This window comes from Camelus ferus, chromosome 23, assembly GCF_009834535.1.
Source record: "Camelus ferus isolate YT-003-E chromosome 23, BCGSAC_Cfer_1.0, whole genome shotgun sequence".
Classification (NCBI taxonomy): Eukaryota; Metazoa; Chordata; class Mammalia; order Artiodactyla; family Camelidae; genus Camelus; species Camelus ferus.
The window spans coordinates 21,259,269-21,280,736 of record NC_045718.1 but is presented as its reverse complement, the minus strand read 5'-3'; the positions used below and the strand labels follow the sequence as shown (position 1 = coordinate 21,280,736).

General features: G+C 45.1%; 2 protein-coding genes across 8 annotated transcripts in view; one reads left to right on the top strand and one right to left on the bottom strand.

Annotated features, from left to right (window-relative positions):
• Positions 1-11,026, top strand: part of PACC1 (proton activated chloride channel 1) — a 41,684-nt gene extending 30,658 nt beyond the window's left edge. For 6 of the 7 annotated variants that reach the window (XM_032466440.1, XM_032466439.1, XM_032466441.1 and 3 more), the window contains 5 exons: positions 1,267-1,418; positions 5,733-5,875; positions 7,146-7,290; positions 9,363-9,470; positions 10,078-11,026. In XM_032466440.1, the coding sequence (XP_032322331.1) occupies positions 1,267-1,418; positions 5,733-5,875; positions 7,146-7,290; positions 9,363-9,470; positions 10,078-10,239 (710 nt within the window). In that variant the 3' untranslated portion in view covers positions 10,240-11,026. The remainder of the gene's footprint in view (positions 1-1,266; positions 1,419-5,732; positions 5,876-7,145; positions 7,291-9,362; positions 9,471-10,077) is intronic. The other variant, XM_032466438.1, reaches the window with a different exon arrangement.
• A 1,724-nt stretch (positions 11,027-12,750) lies between these two features.
• Positions 12,751-21,468, bottom strand: part of PPP2R5A (protein phosphatase 2 regulatory subunit B'alpha) — a 59,551-nt gene continuing 50,833 nt past the window's right edge. The window contains exons 9-13 of the mRNA XM_006193411.2: positions 16,937-16,987; positions 16,510-16,629; positions 16,301-16,428; positions 15,464-15,565; positions 12,751-13,966 (exon numbers count right to left, since the gene is read on the bottom strand). Of these exons, the coding sequence (XP_006193473.2) occupies positions 13,834-13,966; positions 15,464-15,565; positions 16,301-16,428; positions 16,510-16,629; positions 16,937-16,987 (534 nt within the window). The 3' untranslated portion in view covers positions 12,751-13,833. The remainder of the gene's footprint in view (positions 13,967-15,463; positions 15,566-16,300; positions 16,429-16,509; positions 16,630-16,936; positions 16,988-21,468) is intronic.

Genomic DNA, 21,468 nt, shown 5'->3' with positions numbered 1-21,468 from the left:
AGTGCCCAGCCCAGTGTTGTGTGCTGAAGAGGGATGCGGGCTGAGCCTGTAGTGGTTGCTGCAGAAGCTGGGTGGGCAAGGAGCACTGCACAGAGGCAGGATCTGAGCTGGGCTTTGGTAGGTAGGAAGAGAATTTCTCTGGGAGGAGGATCCACAGAAGCAAAGGTGGGTGTGGGGAGGTGGGGGCCTCTCTGGAGAGGATGAGTCTAGCCTGGCTGGAGCCAGAGGCCAGGGATGAGAAGTGGGAGTTAAGAGTGGCAGGGAGGCCAGGCCATCCAGAGGTAGGTGGGGCCCTGCCTGGAGAGGGGCTCCTCGGCCACATGCCTCTCCTGTCCCTGCGGGGAGTCCAGTCCCCGAGTGAGGAGTCATCTCTGCTGTAGAGTAGACTGTCTGCTCCGGGGCAGTGGCACTGGCACTGAACTCTATGTGGAGTGAGCAGGGAGGCATGAACTCTGTGGGCTCAGGCTCTGCCCACCCGGCCTGTGTCACCTGCTCTGCCCTCAGGATGACCCCGAGGGACCCTCTGGACAGCCTGCTCACAGGGCAGAGCTGGAGTCTCGAGTCCGCTCTGCCTGGGGCTTCTTGATAACTGCTGGTCCTGGGGCCTCGCCCACCTGCCTGTCTCGTGATTGGCCCCCTTCTCTGTGTGTCTGCTTCAGTCTCTTTATCTGTGGGTTTTACTCTCTGTTTCTGGTCTCTTGGTCTCTCTGACTCTGCCTGTGTCTGGAGCCACATGCTGTTCTCCGTGTTTTCACCACTGAGGTTAGAACAGCTACCGTCTGTAAAGCCTTGAATGAGGTGCTTTGACCTGGGGAGAGGGAGGGACTTTGGGGATGCACATTGTGCACTTGGAGCTCCCAGTTGGAGCGGGAGGTGAGAGGCGGAGTGAGACCCGGGGACTCGCACAGCCGAGGGCGCCTGGTGAGCACAGGTGGTGGTGGTGCCGGGAAGCAGGCACTGCCAGGCTCAGTCTGGGAGGCCCCCTTGGAGGGTGTGGAGCTGGGTTCTGAAGTGGGGCGGGTTTTGGTGCGGGTGCTGGGGAGGCCGTGTCCCAGCCGGGAGAGGGCTTACTGAGGAGGCAGTTGCCTCCTCCCTCAGAGCAGGGCTTTCTGCGGGCAGGGTGTGTGGCTCCCCCTCTGTAACCCTGTTCTTCTTGCTCCTCTTAGTTAGGTGGTTGTTGGTGTGAAAAAACCTATATAATGTGATTTTAGGGGGGTGGTCAGGGACTGTGACTCCTGAATTCACTTTTCCCGGTTTGCCCTCCAGGCATTGCCCTGTACCCCGGTCAGGCCCAGCTGCTCAGCTGTAAGCACCATTACGAGGTCATTCCACCTCTGAGGAGCCCCGGCCAGCCAGGAGACTTGAACTGCACCACCCACAGGATCAACTACACGGACCCCTTCTCCAATCAGACTCTGGTAACTCTTGTCAGCCCGGGCTGGGGCTGGGCTGCATGCTCTGTCGGCCCCCAGCACACGTGGGGCGGTCAGGAGGGGGCGGGCCGTGGCGGGCTCGCCTGCATTCAGGGAGGGCATAGGGGTCCTCAGCCTTCTCTGAGTGACCATCAGGGATTCCCAACATTGTGATAAAATCCCGTCCTTTGATGGAAGGATGAAGTGCTCCAGGGTGGGGCTGGTGTGACCTAGTAAAGTGGGTCCTACACCTGACTGCTGGACCAAGTTGCCAGGATTCTTTTTGAAAATATAGATTTCAGGTTCCCCATGGGGCCAACTGGATCATCATTCCTGGGGATGGGGCCCAGGAATCCGTATTTTGAAATAACTGCCAGCATGAAGAAGGAGCACTGTGCTGGGGACGAGGACCCCAGCCCTGCTGTCCCCCAGGGCTCAGCTCAGCGGGGAGTGGACGGTGGGGGAAGCGGCGCCTGCACAGAGTTCCAAAGGCAGGGAAGGAATTTTTTATTTATTTACATCTTCTCCGTTTCATCCCATATCCTTGTTTCCAGAAGGATTGAACAGGGCTGAGTAAGCTTTCCAACTCAAAGGGAGGAAGTAAAGGTTTCCTAGGCAGAGGAACTCTGCACCTGGACATAAAGGGGGGAAACAGCATGTTTGTGCCGTAGCAGAATTCCAGCGGTGGGTGTTTCTGGAGGCTCAGGTGTCCCTGATGAGCAGTGGGAGGCGGAGCTGTGGACAGAAGTAACGGTTAGTGAAGAAAGCACGCATGTCGTGCTGGGGAGCCAGGCCTGCCCCTCCGGCTGATAGGGAGCTACTGGTGGGTCTGAAGATGAGAGAATCACACAAGACTTTTTGTTTATTCTAAGCTTCCTCCTAAAATCCTGCTGAAATGATTCCCACTCCTTCAAAAAGAGAGTAAGATAAAATATCAGTCTTAGTCCTGTAAACCAAAAACGGGTACCATAGGTAGACCAGAAAGTTTGAGGAACTTTCCAAAACATGAATAGCAAATTGGGTCAGATTGGTGGAGCAAGATGAGAGAAAACCTAAACCCTAGAACAGATGCAGGAGAGGACTGCTGTCGAAGCGAAAGCTTTCCTTCCAGCCCCCAGCTCTGCGTCAGCACGTTCAAAGAGCAGGGTAATAATTACAGGATCTCCTGCTGGCTGTGCCGTTCCCCCTCCCAGGGCACACAGAGCTGGGGGGACCGTGTTTGCTCTGGGGAAAAGGCCCCGGGGCCGTTCTCTGCGTAAGCTAAAGGGAGAGTCCCTGCTTGCGCTTTGGGCCAGCAGAGAAAAACAGCAGAACTTGAGACTGGACCTCCACCATGGTGGGAGGAGAGAACCACCAGGAAGGAATGAGCAGTGCAGGAGGTGCCCGGCCTGCTGGCATCCGCCCGCTGCCTCGGAGCCCGGGACGAGGGCAAGCCTGGCAGAGGACCACTTAGGAAGAAACCCGCACTGCAGACCCGTACTAGTCAGTCTAGCCCTCAGTCAGAAATAAGAATGGAGAATTAAGGGCCACTAGACATTTACATGAAACCAATGACGTAAAAGAAAAGGACGGAGGGGAACACACAGAATGGACTCCAGGGAAGTGGAAGCTAACTTAAATGAAAAGGAAAATAACTTCTAAACATTTTAATGAAGAGCTGGAAAATACAGTAGAACGCCATCTCCCTGGATTCCCGGGTCTGTCCGTCCCCTCTGTACTGACCGGACGCCCGTGCACACGCTGAGATGGCCCCGCGGGCACAGGCTCTCTGGCCGCCCCTCCTCTCAGCTCCCACTTGAGTGGTACCCGTCCTAGGAGTCCTTGTGTTTATTCCCAGCCCTGCTCATGCCAGCTGTACTTGCTGTCAGAGTTATGTAATGTAACTAAGTATTAGAGAAACCCATGAAGGAAGGGCACAGGAGATTTGTTTCCATGAAAACTTAAGTTGAAAGAGGTTACTCCTCCAGCCCGGGGTGACGGTCAGTGTTCCCCACCATGGTGGCCCCTTGCAGTCCACGGCTGTAAACTAAGAAGTCCCCTGCTCCCTGGGCACCAGGTCCCCTCCCCGAACCAGTGCAGAGCAGAGGAGTGCAGTGAACGCCACATGGGAAAGGGAAGAGTGGGAAGCACACTGCCCCAGGCCGCGATGAACCCGGCGGGTGGGACCTGCGAGGTGTCCTGCCTTGGCCCCAGGTTGGTGGCGGGTGGAGTGGGGTTGGGGCTGCACCTTGGTAGAGACTCTGTGTCCTCAGTTCCCCCCGGCCTCGGCTGGGAGAGCCTGCCTTGGCGGGGATCCTCCAGGGTCAAATCTGCAGTGGCCACTAGAAAACCCTCCCTGGGCCGTGTGGCTGTCGGCTGTATAGACTAGGGGGGCTGAACAGCCCGCATCCCCCCATCCCCACTCCCTTCATTTGCAGTGAGATGTCTTCAGAAACGTGGGCTTCTGTTGAGTCCAGGGGAAAGCGAGGGTCTCATCTGGTCCTCCTTTGTCCATCTTCAGATTCTCATTTATCTTCTAGTTTCTCTAGTGCCATCGACTCAACCTTGTTAACTTTTACCAAATGCTCTGTTTGCTCTGGCGCAGTTAGGGTCACCGCCTTTCCAGCCTGCAGGACCCGCGTCTGTTCCCTCACTGCCTGCCGTATTCCCAGTGTCCACATGTTAGGCCGATGCCTCGTGTTTCGGTGGTGGGTGCTACGGCACTCCAGTTCTGGAGAACAGCTTATGTTGGTCAGACTGCAGGCTAAGCTAGTGGACACACACTCTGGACAAAGACAGTGGCTGAGATAAGGGAGAAGTCTGTTTCTTTCTCTGGGGACATCCGGGTGTGCCGGCAGTGCCACTGCGTGGGCAGTGCTGCCTCGTAGGATGGTCAGCGTTGGCTCTGTCTGTCACCCTGCTGTCCCCGGGCGTTGTCTTGGTCCTTGTGGTCAGCGCTGGCGCGCCAGCATGCACACTGCCCGCACCCGGAAAGGTGAGGGGTGGAGGGCAAGCAGTCCCACTCTAAGGGCCTGGCACGGAGCTGCGTGAGTCAGCCTCTGTGCCTGTTCCAGGAACTTCGTCCCGTGGCCACATCTGAGGCCAGAAATGAGGTTCCAGCAGGCGACTATATTCTGCGAAAATCTGGGATTAGGGAAATGGTGCTAGTTCTGTGGAAGGAAGTGGATGATGGAAACTGGGGACAGTTAGCCTTCTCTCCTGCCACTTAACCTGTCATGGAAAGATTGAGAAATAAAGAGACGAAGATCTCTTGGAAAATGCACTAATAACTAGGAGTGGAGTGGCAGTGTTAGAGCAGTTAAAATGAAATCCCAGGTGCAGGGAGTTCAGTGAGGGATGTCTATATTGATAAGAGGGTCAAACTCCACTTCTGTCCACTAAGATTTAACAGGCATAAATCTTCATGTGCAAAACAGCACGCCCTTTGTATACCTGAGGCAAAACCTGTTAGAAGTTAATACCAGCACCTTAGAGTGTGACTAACACCTCTCTCCAGAAATTCGCAGATCAAACGGACAAAGTATAGTAAGGATAAGAATGGAGAGTTGAATTGCACAGTTAATAAATTCTGAGTCAGTGCATGTTGTAAGACAGTACAAACTCTGAATATCTGTGGAGCATTTGTAAAAGTAAAGGTATTTTTCCCCAGTTAATCTATAAATTCAGTGTCATCACAGTTAAAAGTCCCAGTTGATTTTTTTCATGAAACTTAAGCTAGTTTTAAAGTACATTTAGAAGAGCATGTGCACAAAATAACCCTGCCAGGCTTGGGGATGGGAGGCACTGACTGCTCAGTCAAGATACCAGAACAAGTAAACGTTTGCTCAGAGGTCAACCCTCCATCTGCTGTGCGAGTTAGATTGCTGTTTCACACCATGTGTACAAACCTGAAAGGCAGACATACTGTGTATCTAAATGTAAACAGGTTAAAAAAAGTTCTATGAAGGAAAATATTGATGTAATTTTGGAATTGCTTAGCAAGCAAAACCTAGAAACCTAAAGAAGATCTGCAAATTTTAGTACGTCATATTTCGAGCTTCATAGAACAAATGACATGAGAAACAGTTAACAGAAAAGTGACAGACTGGGGAGAAAAACACTTGTTTTTGTCCTTTCTAAATAAAGAGCTTCGGCGGCACAGCCAGTCAGTGAGGCAAGCTGATGAGGATGGTTGTGCTCAGCCCTGGTCCAGGCGCTGCTCCCAGGGGGCTGAGGAGGATGGGCTTCCCAGTCAGTGCGCAGACTCTGAAGTCTCTGTATGCCTGGGGCTCAGGGTCTCCACACAGCCCTCCAGGCTGGCTGTGGCCTTTGTCTCTGCAGAAATCTGCCCTGATTGTGCAGGGGCCCCGGGAAGTAAAGAAGCGGGAGCTGGTCTTCCTCCAGTTTCGCCTGAACCAGAGCCGCGAGGACTTCAGTGCCATCGATTACCTCCTCTTCTCGTCCTTCCAGGAGTTCCTGCAAAGGTGGCCTTTCAGAGCTCAGGGCGGGCTTGCTAGACACTTATCTTACTCCAGCTGTGCATGTCCCTGGGCTGGGGTGGGGGTTAGGGAGGTGAGACTGCAGATGACCCACTGGCCCCGAAAAAGACCAGCCTGGAGGAGGGCCTCTTCACAAAGTCAAGCAGGCCTGGTGTGGGGTTTTCTGACCGCACACGCCCAGTCGGCTGTTTCCTGGAGGGAGGCTTGGTCTGGCCCCCTGCTTCCTACTGGGGCTGCTGAAGACAGGAGGAAGCCGCCTGGGTTTTGTGAGCCCCTTGAGAGCAGTCCTTTCCCAGGCCATGTCCCCCGCGGTGGCAGGGAACTGGGTCCAGCCCTGAGTGAAGGCTCAGTGCAAGTTTGCCACATGTTTCTAAAAGGAGGATGACAGTTCCTGTCCGGTGCTGCCATCCTGGGGGCCCAGGGTGCTCGTGGGGGGTAGGAGCATTTTCTACACATGCTGAGCTGAGGGTGACTCAGTCCCTCCAGGTCCTGTAAGGCCCTGGGGCTCCATTTCAAGGAAGTAGGCCGGCAGCCCCAGCAAAGGGGAGGCTGTTCCCCCAGCAGACAAGGCCATGAGCTGTCTCCACTGTTCACACCCCACTGCCCCATCCTTCCCATTCTGGAGCTTGAGGCCTCCGCCTTGGTATCTTCTGGCTTTTTTGCCACTTGGAACTCCCTGTCCCATCCCTGCATGGAGCTGGCCGTGTGGCCTCCCTGCCGAGCCCTGTCTGGGCCGCTCTCCTGAGCTTCTTCAGCACCACGCTGCCGTTTCCACCTACCCGTGTGCACTCTGCTCTTGCTGCATCTGCACCATCCTGGGCAGATGCTGTGGGTGTCCTGTCTGGCTGAGAGCTCCTCGAGGAATGCTCTTCCCCTCCCCGGGCCTTCCAGAGGGCAGTGAGGGCACCTTGGGCCACTGAAGGCTGGAGTTCTCTGAGGATTTGGGGTGGGGTGGGGCACCGTACTGTGGGCACATCTGCAGCCCTCAGTGCCAGCTTCTCTGGGAGCAGGGGGTGGGGAGGACAGGGTGGGAGGGAGGAGGGCTTCTCTCCGTGCTCCTGCCTTAAGTGACAGCTTCCTCTCCAGCAGCTCCCTCTCCATTTGGAAGCCAAAAAGCAGAACTGAGGACGTGGGGAGTGGGCAGCATCCTGGTGGTACCAGCAGAGAAACTGGCTTGAAGTAGGGGCTGGAGTTTGAGTCTGGCACGTTCAAATCTTGCCTGATTATTTTGGACCTTTCTTCTCTGTCCTCCAAGCCCAGACAGGGTAGGCTTCATGCAGGCCTGCGAGAGTGCCTATTCCAGCTGGAAGTTCTCGGGGGGCTTTCGCACCTGGGTCAAGATGTCCCTGGTGAAGACCAAGGAGGAGGATGGGCGGGAGGCGGTGGAGTTCCGGCAGGAGGTAGGTGGTGCTGGGCTCCCTTCCCTCTGCCACTGACTCCACCCTGAGTCCGGCTGCAGGGAAGCTCACAGAGGGGGCAACCTTGCACAGGGTCTTCAGGGCGGGTCTACCTTCACCAAGATGAAAGGGGAACCCCTGCCAGGGAGTCGGGTTCTTCTCTGGGCAGTGCCCTTTGCCTCCATCACAACAGCCCTCACAGAGCACACAGGTGGAGTGTTTCACAGAGTGGGTACCTCGACCTGCTGTGTCTGACACCAGAGCCTGGGTTCTTACCTCTGCACCCCTGGTGCCCTGAGAGGCTGGTGGCTGCATAGAAATTTGATTATTTACAGGGAAGAGAGTAGATACAGTAGCCTCTAAGTGCTGGGTGTGTGGTGATCCATTGGGATGCAAGAAGAAAATAGTAGTTTTCTTTTGATTAATTTTTAAATTTCATCCTTTTACTATTTTTAAAATGCATGTAACATTAGAACAATAATAGTAAGTTGCATCACTTGCAAGACAGTTACGTGTTGGGTACATGCTCAAAATTTTTTATTGGTGGGGAAGTGCGATTAGAAAGCTTTCAGCCCAGTGGCCTGGAGCTAGGAGACACGCTGGGAGTTTCCAGCTGTGATCCCGGCAAGAGATGGACAAGACCTTGGGAAAAGGCATGGTGGTGGGGATGGAGGGATAGGACATTTTGTGGCCTCAGCAGGGCTCATGGTCATTCACCACCAAAAGCCAGGCCACACCCCTGCCTGTGGGGCAGTGGCTCTGCCTTCTTCCCGGCATCCACACCCAGAGCCAGACCATCCCCGTGGGTTGGTGGCTGGGAGCCTGCAGAGGTGGCGAGGACATAGCTCTGTTCTCGCAGCCTCTGCTCCTTTTTTGAGGTGTTCCGTTTGGGCTGGACTCTGAGGGGCAGTATTAGGAAGGGACTGAGTAGAAGGATTCACTCCATCCGGCGGTGCTGTCGTCTGCCGGAAGCCATGCACTCTTCCAGGTCTACCCCTTCCCATGCTATGGCTCCTGACCATTCCAGATTGGAGGCCTTCGGGAAAGGCTTGAAGCCACTTTTCTTCAAGGAGGCAGGCTCTTTTCTTGCATTAGGCAGTGACAACCCCCTGGCAATAGATTCTTAAAATATTCCTATTTTGTAAAATAACTGTCTTCTCCTGGATTTTTACTCCACACTCTTCTCTGAAAACTCCCAGGTTCTTTCTCATCTGGTCCCCAGATCAGCTGAGGAAGGAGACTCGATGCGTGCACCGTACAGGCAGGTCTCCCCAGTACCCCCGGGCTTTCCTGGTCGCTCCAGCCATGATCTGAGACCGGGGGGCCGCACCTCCAGGAGCCTGTATCCTGCAGAATGTTCTGTGTGCCTTTCATCACTGTCCACATTGGGAGTCCTTTGGTGGGGGATGTGAAAATTTCTGAACAAAATTTTAAATGCTTTTATATTGTGTTTTAAAGTTTAAAATTCTTTCCTATGTGTTGTTTCATTGGAGCTTCATAGCATCTCAGTGAGGTGGGCGTTTTGTCCCGTTTTATGAGTGCAAAGTGGAGGCTCAGACCAGGTGACGGCCCAGCCCCGCCTCTGGAACCCGTCTACTCGCAGCCTCTGTAGTAACCGGTAACAGGTCTCACCAAGCACGCCTGCTGTTTACAGGGAGTGCTGGGCTGGGTAGATCTGTGAGGCTGTGCTTTGTCCCTGCAGACTAGAAGGGTTGACATACTCAGTAATTGAGGTCAAGTATTTTCAAATTTGGGGTTTTTATGGCTTTTATCTGTGAGTCGTACACAGTACTCTGAAATGGTTTAATCATGGCAGATTTCGGTGACAATCCAAAACACCTGTAGTACACACCAGGTCACATCCATTTCCTCAAAGAGCCATGGAAACCATGGTAAGGCCTTGGCCCTGGGACCAGTCTCAGGATGTTGTGTAGAGATTTCTGGCTCTCTTCCTCCAAAAAGTGGTGTGAGGAGAGCCAGGGTCTCAGATTCCCTAACTGCCCCCTCTTTCCGCATGGCCCAGGTCAGGGAAGGACCCAGAAGTGGTAACACTGCTTTCTCTCCTCTCTGCCTAGACCAGCGTGGTTAACTACATTGACCAGAGGCCAGCGGCTGAAAAAAGTGCTCAGTTGTTCTTTGTGGTCTTTGAATGGAAAGACCCTTTTATCCAGAAGGTTCAAGACGTGAGTATCACCTAAGACTCCGAAGAACTGCCAAAGGAGTTTGTAGGATAAATCTCTGCTGAAGTCGAGAGGGTTTTGGCTTAGTGGTCAGAGAAAGGTGAGGGGCCTAGACGGGTTGGGAACTCTAGGTGGGAGGAAAGTGTCACAGGCAGCGGAAATCAGAGGGGCCAGCCTGGAGGCGGGAGTCCACGAGGTGAGTCACTGGGCCAGATGGGAGGGAGGTGTGAGTAACTGAGATGGGAAGAAAACAGGAGGAACAGGCCATGTGGACTGGGCGTATAGTTGGGGGGAAATTTGTCTCAAAGCAAGGTCACCTTGTGGATGAGGCCAAAAATTTAAAGCTCACTACTGAATATCTTATTTGTGCAGAGCTTTTTGGAAAAAATAATTTTCTTCTTTCAGGATCACTTTATTCTAGGGAGGGATTAGTATTTTTCTCCTCAAACTGAGCTATGGACAAAGTATAGAATTATGGCTGTTTTAGAACCCAGTTGTTTTTCTTGTCACCCGCAATAATATTTTTGTGTGTGGAGGGGGCTCTGATAATAATGCTAGGAATCAAAATTGAAGCCAACTGGTAAAGTTCTGTTTGTTTCTGTTTTACAAGATCATCACCGCCAATCCTTGGAACACAATCGCTCTTCTCTGTGGAGCTTTCTTGGCATTATTTAAAGCCGCAGAGTTTGCCAAACTGAGTGTGAAATGGATGATCAAGATTAGGAAGAGATACCTTAAAAAAAGAGGTCAGGCAACAAACCACATAAGCTGAAGTCGGCTGTGTTGTTCATCAAACTGAATTAATGGAAGTCCTCATCGCTTCCATTTTGGTAAACCCGGCTGCCAGCAATCCTGTCCTCACTTGAAGAAATGGGCCTTGCTGGGAGACTGGCCTGTGACATTGCAGCTTCTAACCTGGCCCCAAAAGAGACTGTTGGAACAGATCCAATGGATAACCTAAACGTTATTTAAGTATTTAAATTATTAATGAATGTTTTAAGACATATGACATGAATAGGGTTTGTGGAAGATGGAATTAGACATACATCAAGTCTTCTGAAGGTTTGTGGAAGAAGCCTTTCTTCTTACTTGGTTTGGTGTATAGTTAAGGTCTGACAGGATAATTAAGACCCTCACCTTAGGTTTTTCTCTTGAGGTTTTTAAAATGGACAGAAGAGAATGTGATGTTCACCCCCTGCCCTGCCCCGTGCTGACGCTCCAGACGTGGAGGTAACGCTGTGAAACGGGTGCACTGTGCACAAGGAAGGCAAGCCCCTCGTGTCTCCGGTGCCATCTGCTAGCCTCTGACATGCTCTTTTGTTCTTTAAATATGAAATGAGACTTTTTTTTTTAAAGCTACCAGAGACTAGTTAATTAGATTTCTCGTGGACTGACTAGCCGCCTACATGTCTGGCTAGAGTATGTGTTGATACAGGTATGAGTGTGGGGTGATTAGCATGCAAAAGCCCTAGGATGTATGTACATAGTAGGTGCCTACTCAGTGTATTCTGACTATTTCATTTAACAGGTAAATAAAAGTTAGATTCATACAAAAGGAATCAGTGTGCATATCTGCTCAGTAGGCACCAGTATGCTTTCACTTTGGAACCTCCAAATAAAAGGGAGTGTGAGCCTGGACACCCAAAATGGACGGGCCTGGACTCCTGAGGTATGTCATGACTACGTCCCAGGGAGGGCAGGGTGGGCAGGCGATGGGTGGCGGGTGGTCAGGAAGCGACGATGAAGCCCCAAGAATGAGCTTTGTTAACCTTCCTGTCCTGCCAACCCATCCATCTGAGAAAGGGGCACCCAGGAAGACCTTCAGAGCTTCCAGCCTAGCCTATGACCCAGATGAGTACCATCTGGGTATTTTTCACATGGTAGCCACTGGCTGATTTAAGGTTATGAAAATTATTTCCAGAGTTTTAAATTATTTGTTTGCCCTTTGCATCCTAAGAGGACTTGGTAGCATTTCTTGAATTTTGGAACCTGACTTTAGATAATTCAGAGAGAAAAACTCAAATGGTATGAGTGGGGCATTTTTACTCTCATGTCTAATTTAGCAACAAGAAACTTTTTTTCAGTTGAATTACTAAAAGTGAACTTGTGTAAGGAGCTATTCCCTGCTATTTTCTATGCCACAGAAGCACGCAGATTCAAACTTAAGCCTAAGTCTTATCTCTGTAAAATCTTCTTGTAAGGCAAATGCAAAGCCAGGCATAAAAGTTTACATTAACAGTATTGAGAAACAAGTATGTGTGTTTTTAAAGCATCTCTAAAGATGACATACCACTTCAATATTAAATATCTAATAAAATTTACTCCAGTGAACATACTAAAACTACTTCCTGTATTGTAGAAAGTTGAAAGACCTCTTGAATGTGCTTTAGCGTAAGTAGCTAATTAGGAAGTGAGCATTTCTAGTTCTTCAGAGAAAACATCTTTCACAACTGTTAGCTGCAGCCTGCCCAGATGCACTCTGGCTGCTCTTCAGTGAAATAAATATATGCCTAAATCTTCCACAAAATAGACATTTAGACCCCACCTTCACTGCTGGGGAGGCCAGGGCTTGCCTTTTCTGTGTTCGGATTGCCCTTGTCGTCTACGTGCGCTGCCCCCAGCTGTCAGTAATCCCAGCCGGCCTGGGGCTGCTGTGGAGATCTGGCAAGAACACCTGATGGGGGTGGCCGAGGTAAGGCGGCCACTTGCAAATGGTGTAAAATGTGAGCCAGGCACTGTAAGAGAGTCTCTCCTGAGGCCACAGTGAGCAGAAGGAGTTGCTCTTACAGTGACCTCGGAATAGTGTGTAGAAGCCAAGCTAGAGTTTTTCATGAGTATGAAAGAGTAGAAGCAGACCTCAGTACCTGAAAGCTGTATAACAACTCTGAACTCTGCCACGGTCTCCCTGCCCCCACAAAAACGTGCTATTACTTACAGATCTTTTGAGATTTATCCTCCTGAGTCTATTTAATTAAAACTATGTACATACGTACATACATTTAAGGTTAAGTTAAATCCACCCTCTGAACATAATAAAGGGACATGAAGGAAGATGGGAGCATATCCTAGAACTTAGAATTTTATGTGACTATTCTATAAAATAGACTTTGGTTAACAGCTGGAACACTCTGGCACACAATCTTCCTTTTCTTTAAGGCAAATTGTGGAATATATTCTATTTAAACTTTTCTGTATATACATGTATGTACGTACGTATGAACAAAGGGGGCAGGCTTCTTCTGGATGCCTAAACTTAGTGCTGAAAAAAAGCAAAAACATAAGGCAAAATACAAACATAGACTTTATTAAATGCTGCTCAATCCCTAATGAAGAGCTTTCATTACAAAACAGTTCTCCACACAACTGCAAGGTAAGAGACTGGAATGGTACTCTGATAACAAAATGTGAGAAATACCTCACCAAGTGAAAACATACACGGCCTCTCTATAGGCAGCTTTTTCAGAGCCCTACAGAAGAAGCCTACTGCACTTCCTTTAAATAAAGCCAGGCAGTGACAAGGAGCGCTCCTCATCACCACACTGTGGGTCTCGACGCCTGCCTGCATCCCTGTGTCAGGAGGGACTGGAGAGGGCAGCGTGCTCTGTGAGGACTGGAAAGGCCCTGCCTTCAGCCTTTGGGAGGAAGAGGAGGAATGAACTGAGAGGCCAAGTGTTCACTGCACTGCCTCCACTCATCTGTGCTCATCACTCTGGGGAGTTGCAGGTGAAGGGGGATATTCATGAGGGTCAATCTAAAGAATCTGGTTTACTTTCCCAGCTTTTACTTGTAATTTGTGCTTTAAAAAGCCTGGAGATTTAAGTTTTTGCTCAAATTCCAGAGTAGAGTAATATCTCTAATGAAGGAAGGCTTAGGGCAGGTAATTCCCTCCATCATATGTCTGGGAGAGGTGAAGGGAAGGGTAAGAATTACACCTTAGTTTTATTTTTAGGAAAGTCTTTTTCCTAGGATGTAACTAAGGTCTGCAGCAATGTGAAAAGCACATTATAAAAGGGGAAATATACAGAGCAGATTACTCTATCTATGTGCAACACAATCAAAACAAGAATTCAAGTCATAATTCTTACCACTCCCATAATTATTTCACTCAGTATCAGATGATAAAGTTCAATTCATTTCTGTGAAACTTTAGAAGTGACACAAATCAATGATTAGACAAAAGCTACAATATACTGTGGCCACGATATAGCACAGGGCTATGTTTAGTCCATATATTTTTTTCATTTACAGTTGCCAGAAAAAAATTGGCCTTTTAATTATATTATACTGATGAGGTTTGTTTCATAATTTTTACATATTTCAAGAAAGTGTACAAAACCACCTATCCAGCAGAAGTGGGAGGCTTTTTTTATTCATCATTTGTATTGCTGAGAATACTGTGCATGTTGTAAGCACTGTTCTGCTTTTCTAGAGCTTTCTTTAGCTTTAGCTCCTCTAATTTTTTCCATAATTCTTCACGTTCCAATTCCTTCTTTTTCTCTCTGTAAATCAAACATCTTGTAATTAGAAATTTTTATTTCAGAGCTTGAAGAAACATGTTGTTTGGCAGTTTGCTAAGGAGAATACACTGTTCACTCACATTTCACTTAAATCCCTCTACTAAAGCATTTGAGGTCAATTACCTAGAGCACCTAATTACTCCCTGACACTCTCCTATGTCCACGCATCTCCTGTACCCACTGCAAGTTACTACTTGCTTTCTCTCTCCTACGTATTATCACCGCTACTGTACCACTGGTGCTGTATGGCTGACAGAGTACTTTCACATTAACTTTCTCATATAAACTCCTTGCAGTGGCTGTAGTGGTCGTGATCACCCTTCTGCAGACAGACAGAAGGGCTGGCCCCTAGGTCAGTCTGGACCCATTTCCAGGTGGAAGCACCACATCCCTAGCTACTAACCAGTGTGTCTATCTCGTTTCTTACATGTCAAATGAAAACTTTCAAGTTTGAATAATCTCTAAAAAACAAAACTTAAAATACGTTGTTTCGCATACTTAATTTCAGTAATACGGAAAACATTTCTGAATAACTTGGACTAAACTATTCTGAAGGACTACATGAACATGGGAAAAAAACCAATGGGCCTACCATTGTGCAGTTATGTATGCCTTATGGGCACAAAAGTGGTAAGATATGATTATTCTGAGTCCCATGAAATAAGCATTTTTCAAATGTAAGTAACATATAGGATCCTAGTCATCTTTTCCTTCTTCCCAGTGCTTCCTGGGGCTCAAACTATGTACCTAATTTCTATTCCTGCCTGAAAGGTGTTTAAAAGAAATAATGCATTGAGTTAGTTTTTAACGGACCAGGCTGGCCTTGAAGAAGACCTATCCTTTCTATACTTGCCACTTCTAGTCAAAATAGATCAGCTTTTCCAAACAGAATAGGTAGTACACTTATGAGAAGTAAACGGGATCAGATACAACAGTTACTGCCCACCTTAAGTTTGAAATAAATGTGTGAGAGGAAAGTGATTTTTAGAAGATTATAAATATCCGTTATTGCAAGGAACAAAATATCAATAACACTAAGCCCACAGGCATATCATTATGTGAGTTTCCTCTTCTGAAAAGGGAGCTATACTAAAATGTACAGTTTAAAAACTATCAAATTATTGTGCAAGGAACAGTTGGAGAATAAGCTCACTATGGAAACCCATGTGGCCAGAAACGATTCTCATAAATGTAAACGAAATAAAATTGTGTAAAATAGGATTTAAAATTCAGCATAAATTATATTTCACAATGCAGATGCTACCTAGGCTGCTGCAGTCTAAGATCATAATCTAACCACTAGGAGAAACTTATCTAGAAATGACTTTAAAGTGTTTACTAGAGACATTCAAATTCTATGCTTAAAGTAACTGACTTCTTAAACATTATTTTAACTTAGAGAAGATACCTTATTAGACTGACTCACCTTCAACTAATCTAAAATGTACAAGTAACTTTGTAATTTAAAATGTCAAATACCTTTGTCTCTCAGCTTTGTATGAGCTAGTAAGGTCATCAAAAAGCTTGCCATTCATCTCCATGAGGGTTTTCAGCACATTGTATACCAGTGCTACAATGGTCCTAAAATCAAAATAAGCCAGTGCTGTGTTACTGATGCTACCACCAGACAGGAAACGTAACACTGTCGTCTCTGAAACGAGCTACATGCTGGCTGATTCACTTAATCCATTTTGGAGATGATAAACTGAAGTTCAGGAGGTTTAGTAATTTGCTCAAGGTCACAGCCAGTGGTGGTAGAGATGGTATGGTTCCAAAACTCAAATCCTTTCCACTGTATCATGCTTAGATTAAATCCTAAAAATGTGGTTAGCTTCATGCCCGCTCTAGAGTCTACCGTTACAAACCCCCAAGTATAAGAGCATTAGAAGAAGTTGAAAAAGATTCAATTATCATAACTTAGAAGAAAACAGGATGTTACAGAATTTACAGAAAACGGATGCAGTCAGCATCACTGCTACGATCTTAAGCACTGCAGTCTCTCCCTGGGCTGGCCTTCTGTGGAGGGGAGACTGGATACTGGCAGCACAAAGTTGTCTCTGCATGCCCTGCAGATGTTGGGTTGGTCTCCCCACAGGGTTTAACCATACACCGCTGCAGGATGTCACACAGAGTCCCTAGATTTGCAATTCTAGTTGAAATTAAGAACATACAGACACATACATTTACAACTTCGTAAAGCTCTGTATATAAGGTGCAGAATAACAGAATGAAACTAGTATTTGTATGAGTTATGAGATCAAATGACAAAAAGGTTAAACACCCAAGAATAACACAAACAACAAAAAAGACACTTACGGATTCCAGTGTTCTTTGGAGATTTTATACAAACTGCCAAACATAATTGGCAGAATTTTATCAATATTCTCCTCAATCAAACTAAGAATATATTCATTATTCCAGAAGTACAATGCCCTTTCTGCAACCTAAAAAAGACATTTAGAAATGTGAAAACTAAAAGAAAAGAATAGTATAAAATAAAAACGGCTTTGCTGAAATCATCATACCTGAAAATGAGAACTGGATACACACTTGGATATTTGCTTAAAAAGGGGCTCCTCAATTTTTTTGAATTGTGTTGGTTCAATGACATCTAAGATTTCTTCAATTTCTCCTAAAAACATCACCTAGGTTAAAAGAATTTTCTTTTAAGAAACATTATATGACAAATTATATGATGTTAATATAGGAAACACAAATGAGAATTTGTGAGATTATGAGACTATAATCTACAAATTAAACAGTGGACAAAAAAATCTTGATGGTATATGCAATTTACTATAATGTACAGCTGTTCTACCAAGTCTCTAATCCCCATGGAACATCTCCCACTTGGTAGCAGTTAACAATACACCCGGCCCCTAGGGGCATGGTTTACAGACCTGAGATTCAGAAAGTTCCAATAAAATGAACTTTTTGTTAAACAAAACCCACCTCTTTCTGACTGCATGTTTTTGGCCAAAATTTTAGCAATCCTCTGATCACCTGCAAAAAAGGGAAAAAGTCCAGCATGAATTAAGCAATGAAGCTGGTTAATCCCAGGACATTTTTAATAACTATGATAATATCAATACCCATTCTCAAGTAGATCAATATTATTTAACATCTAAGTGTATCTCTGACTCTGCTCAGCTTTAGACTTTTACCAATTCAACAAATATTTGCTGAATGCCTTTATACCAGATGGTGTTCTAGATGCTAGGGACACACTGATGAACAAGACAGAAGAGGTCCCTGATTTTCATGAAGCAGGACAACCAACATAAGTTACCAATTAAACTTATAAATAAAATAGTTGTAATAATAGTAAGTGCTACTTTCTACTAAGAAAGGAAAATGAGATAATAACTTGGTGGGGTGAGGGAAGGGAGGTTATTTTAGGGGGAAATTAAGGAACAGATAATTCCTATTATTTAAATCACTATGAAACACGAAAAAAGCCAGAAAGCTTCCCATTTATTTCATGGCTGGCACAGTCTTGATAACCCAAATATGACAAAACAAGGGATCATGAATTTTAAGTAAACATAGTTGCAAAAATTTGTATTAAACTAAATAGTAACAGAACAATCCTAGTTACCCAATAACTATTCCAGAAATTCCAGGTGGTGGTTCAACTCATTATAGTTGCAGGTTAAAAGGGGAAAAGAAAATTATATGATCATCTCAAAAGATTCTAAACAGTTATTTGATTTCTTAGTTGACTATATTCTGATAAATTCTTAGTTCTAGCTTACTAAATTTTTATCAGAAACCATCAGCAATCAACTTACGTAATGGTTTCTTGGAAACAGGTAGTACAACCATCTGGGCCTGGTGCTTTTGTGGAAATAAATCTTTGACAGCCTTTTAGGTCATTTTACAGTTATTGGTCTTGTCCAGTAATGAAGAATACTCATCCAAATTAAAATTGGGAAGAACATTGTTCTGGAGCCCATCCAGTAAGATAAAAAGGATTTGATGAATAATGTTGGAAAGGAATACCAGAATTATACTTATTTGTCTAAGTATATAATAATAGTAATATAATAAAATGAGTGTGAAAATTCAGTTATGTGGCTATATAAAAGATAAATATATAAAAATCAATATCCTCTAAAACAAAGTATCAATAACAAAAATAAGAATATTCCTTTCATAACAAAATTAATGTGCATAGAGAATAAAATTTGAAGAAAACTATAGAACTTTCCTGAATATCATGAAAGATTACAAGTAGATGAGATGATTCAATACTGTACAGATATTTCTCCTACACTTAATCTGTATATTTAATATAATTTCAATCAAATACCAATTGAATTATTTTCTGAAACTAGAAACATTTATTCTAAAATCCATAAATGTATACAAATCGCCAAGAATTATTTTAAGGAGAGGAGGGGGAGAATTAATGGAATGGAACCTGCACTAGATATCAGTAAGTAAAACAATAAGGTATTAGTATGGAAACTAGCAAAGATACATGACATAGAGGAGTATTCACAGAGATGCAAGTATATATAAGGTTTAATATATGACAAAGGTGGCATTTCAGTTCCATGGGAAACAGCTGAATTAGTCAATTAGGTGGTGGTACTTGAACTGGTAGCTCACCAGTTAGAAAGAAAAAATGTAGCTCCTTGTTAGGCAGACTCCTAAAATGATCATCTATGATCCTTACTTCCTGAATTCCCACTCCCGTGTAGTCGAGCCCAACCCTTAAGTGTGGACTGGCCTAGTGACGTGCTTCTAACCAACAGAATGTGACAAAAGGGACAAAATGTCACTACCATGAGAAAGTTGTAGAAGATTGTGACTTTCATCTTCCCAGCAGACTCTCTAGAACCTTCTCATCTTGCAAGCTTTCATAAAACAAAGCTGCTGTGTTGGAGAAGCCCAAGTAACAAGGAATTGAGGATGGCCTCTAGCTAAGGGCAGGCTAGCAAGAGCAGTCCGACAGCACCTGAGGAACTGAATTCTACCAACAACCACGTGAACTCAGAAGCAGATCCTTCCTCATCTGAACCTTTATATGCAACCCCTGCCCTGGCCACCACCTCAGCTGCAGCCTTGTGAGAGACCCTAAGGCAGAGAACCCAGCTAAGTCATTCCTGGATTCCTGATTCACAGATAATAAATGTTTGTTGTTTTAAACCACTGAATTTTGTGATAATTTTTTAGAAAACTAATACAGTTCTTTACCCTTGTCACACAAAAGTTTCAATTTCAAATGAAGTAGTGGGTTGAATGGTGACCCTCAGATATGTTCATGTCCTCATCTCTGAAATCCATGAATGTGACTTATTTGGAAAATGAGTCTTTATAGATATAATAATTAAGGATCTTGAGATGACTTCATCCTGGATTATCTGGGTAGGCCCTAAAAACAATGACAAATGTCCTAATAAGAGACAACACAGAAGAGAGGCAGAAGAAGAGGCAGCAATGTGAGACTGGAGCGATGCAGCCATAAGCCAAGAACACCTGGAGACACCAGAAACTGGAAGAGGCAAGGAACGGAATCTCCCCTAGAGCATCTGGAGGAGTGCAGCCCTGCTGACACCTTGATTTTGGACTTCTGGCCTTCAGAACTGTGAGAGAATAAATTTCTGTTATTTTGAGCCACCAAGTTTGCAGTAATTTGTAATGGCAGCCCTAGGAAACTATTATAGATGGAATAAAGTTTTTACATGTGAAAACTAAATCCATAAAATAACTAGAATATGATACTGGAGAATTATTTTTATAATCTCAAAGGGTAGAAGGATTTTACTTAGCATGACATCAAGGCCAGAAGCCATAATGATGAATAGGTTCCATCACACAAAAAATTTTTTTTAGTGCTTTAAAAGAAAAGATTCAAAACAGTATACTCAAAATTAAAAGAAACACTCCAAATGGATAAAAAATGTTTGCAAAATATAATAGGGAAAGGCTTAAAAGGAAGCACAGAAATATAAATGACCAATAACCATATAAAAGGATGGCTGTAATAATTTTTAAAAAGCCAGTTAAAATAATATTTCATACCTATTAGACTAGCAAAATTTTAACACAGTATTCAGCACTGGCTAATAAGGGAAAATAGACCCTTGTGTTCAAATTTTAAAAAATTTTAATGACTTTTTTGGGGGGGGGGTAATTAGCTTTATTCATTCATTCATTCACTCAAATGGAGGTACTGGGGATTGAACCTAGGACCTCATGCACGCTAAGCACATACTGTACCACTGAGCTACACCCTCCCAACTGTTCAAACTTTTTCAAAGGCAACTTGGAATATGTTAAAATTTCCATGTAGTCTTTGACTCAGCAGCATGGTTTTAATTTCAATAATTTGGTTTTTAAAACATTTTAATACAGTAAACTTCTTTCTTCTTTTTTTTAGTATACAATTCTGAGGGTTTTTTATACACACATACGTATTTTTTGTAACCACACGACAGGACACAGAATAATTCCAACACCCTAAAACATCCCCACACCCAGCAACATGTTTATAACAATGAAAACTCGAATAACTCAAGTGTCCATCAACTGAGGACTGATTAAATATGGCAATCCATGTAATGGAATTTGATGCTACCAGTGGAAAAAATGAAGCAGATTAATATGGAAAGATACCTACATTATACTGAGAGGTGAAAAAAACCTGGTCAGCACTGTCCGGCTGCTTAACCTACACATAAATATACATATAGAAAGATTTCTATAAATACATTCACCAACCTATATAATTATCTCTAAGGGACCAAATTTCAAGGAATTTCCTTCACATTGTGCTTTATGATTTTGTCTTGTGTGAACCATATTAAACACATTACTTTCATAAACTGAAGTAACAAGTCATTTCCATTTTGGAAAATAAAAATTTCAGTAAAAGATTTAGGAACATGAAGAATGTAATAAATTGACTTACTTATAATTTGTAGGAAGCTTTGTTATGGATGCTAGGCTTCTAGAAAATGAGTATTAGGGCTCAAACCCAAGTAATATGGTCATAATTTTGGTGCTAGAATGGCCTACAGTAGAAATTGCAAGATCTCTGTATCTACAGATCTTTACGAATACAAAAATATTTTCCTTTGTCACCTTGGACACTTTACCTACTCACTCTGCTCCTACTTCCATTAACCTGACTCACCTAAGTCATATGTCTGGCCCACATCCCTCTCCCTAACCTTTTATTCTTTAAAAAGGAATCACCTATCTCCCCTGTCCACTCCATGTTAACTGTGTATAAATTATATCTGTTTACTGTTCACCAAGCATGAACCATGACTTACTGTGTTATGGGTTTTTTTGGTCTCAATCCTAATGAGCGTTATCATGGATTTATATTAGGTCTTAATCCATTTTAGAGGTTTATATGGCTTCATGTAAATACTGGGCTTCTAATTCTCCTGATTTGTCTTTAAAAACTGGTTTTAGCTTTTTTCAAAAAGAACTGCAAGTCTAAAAAGTCTAAAACTCCAAATATCAGG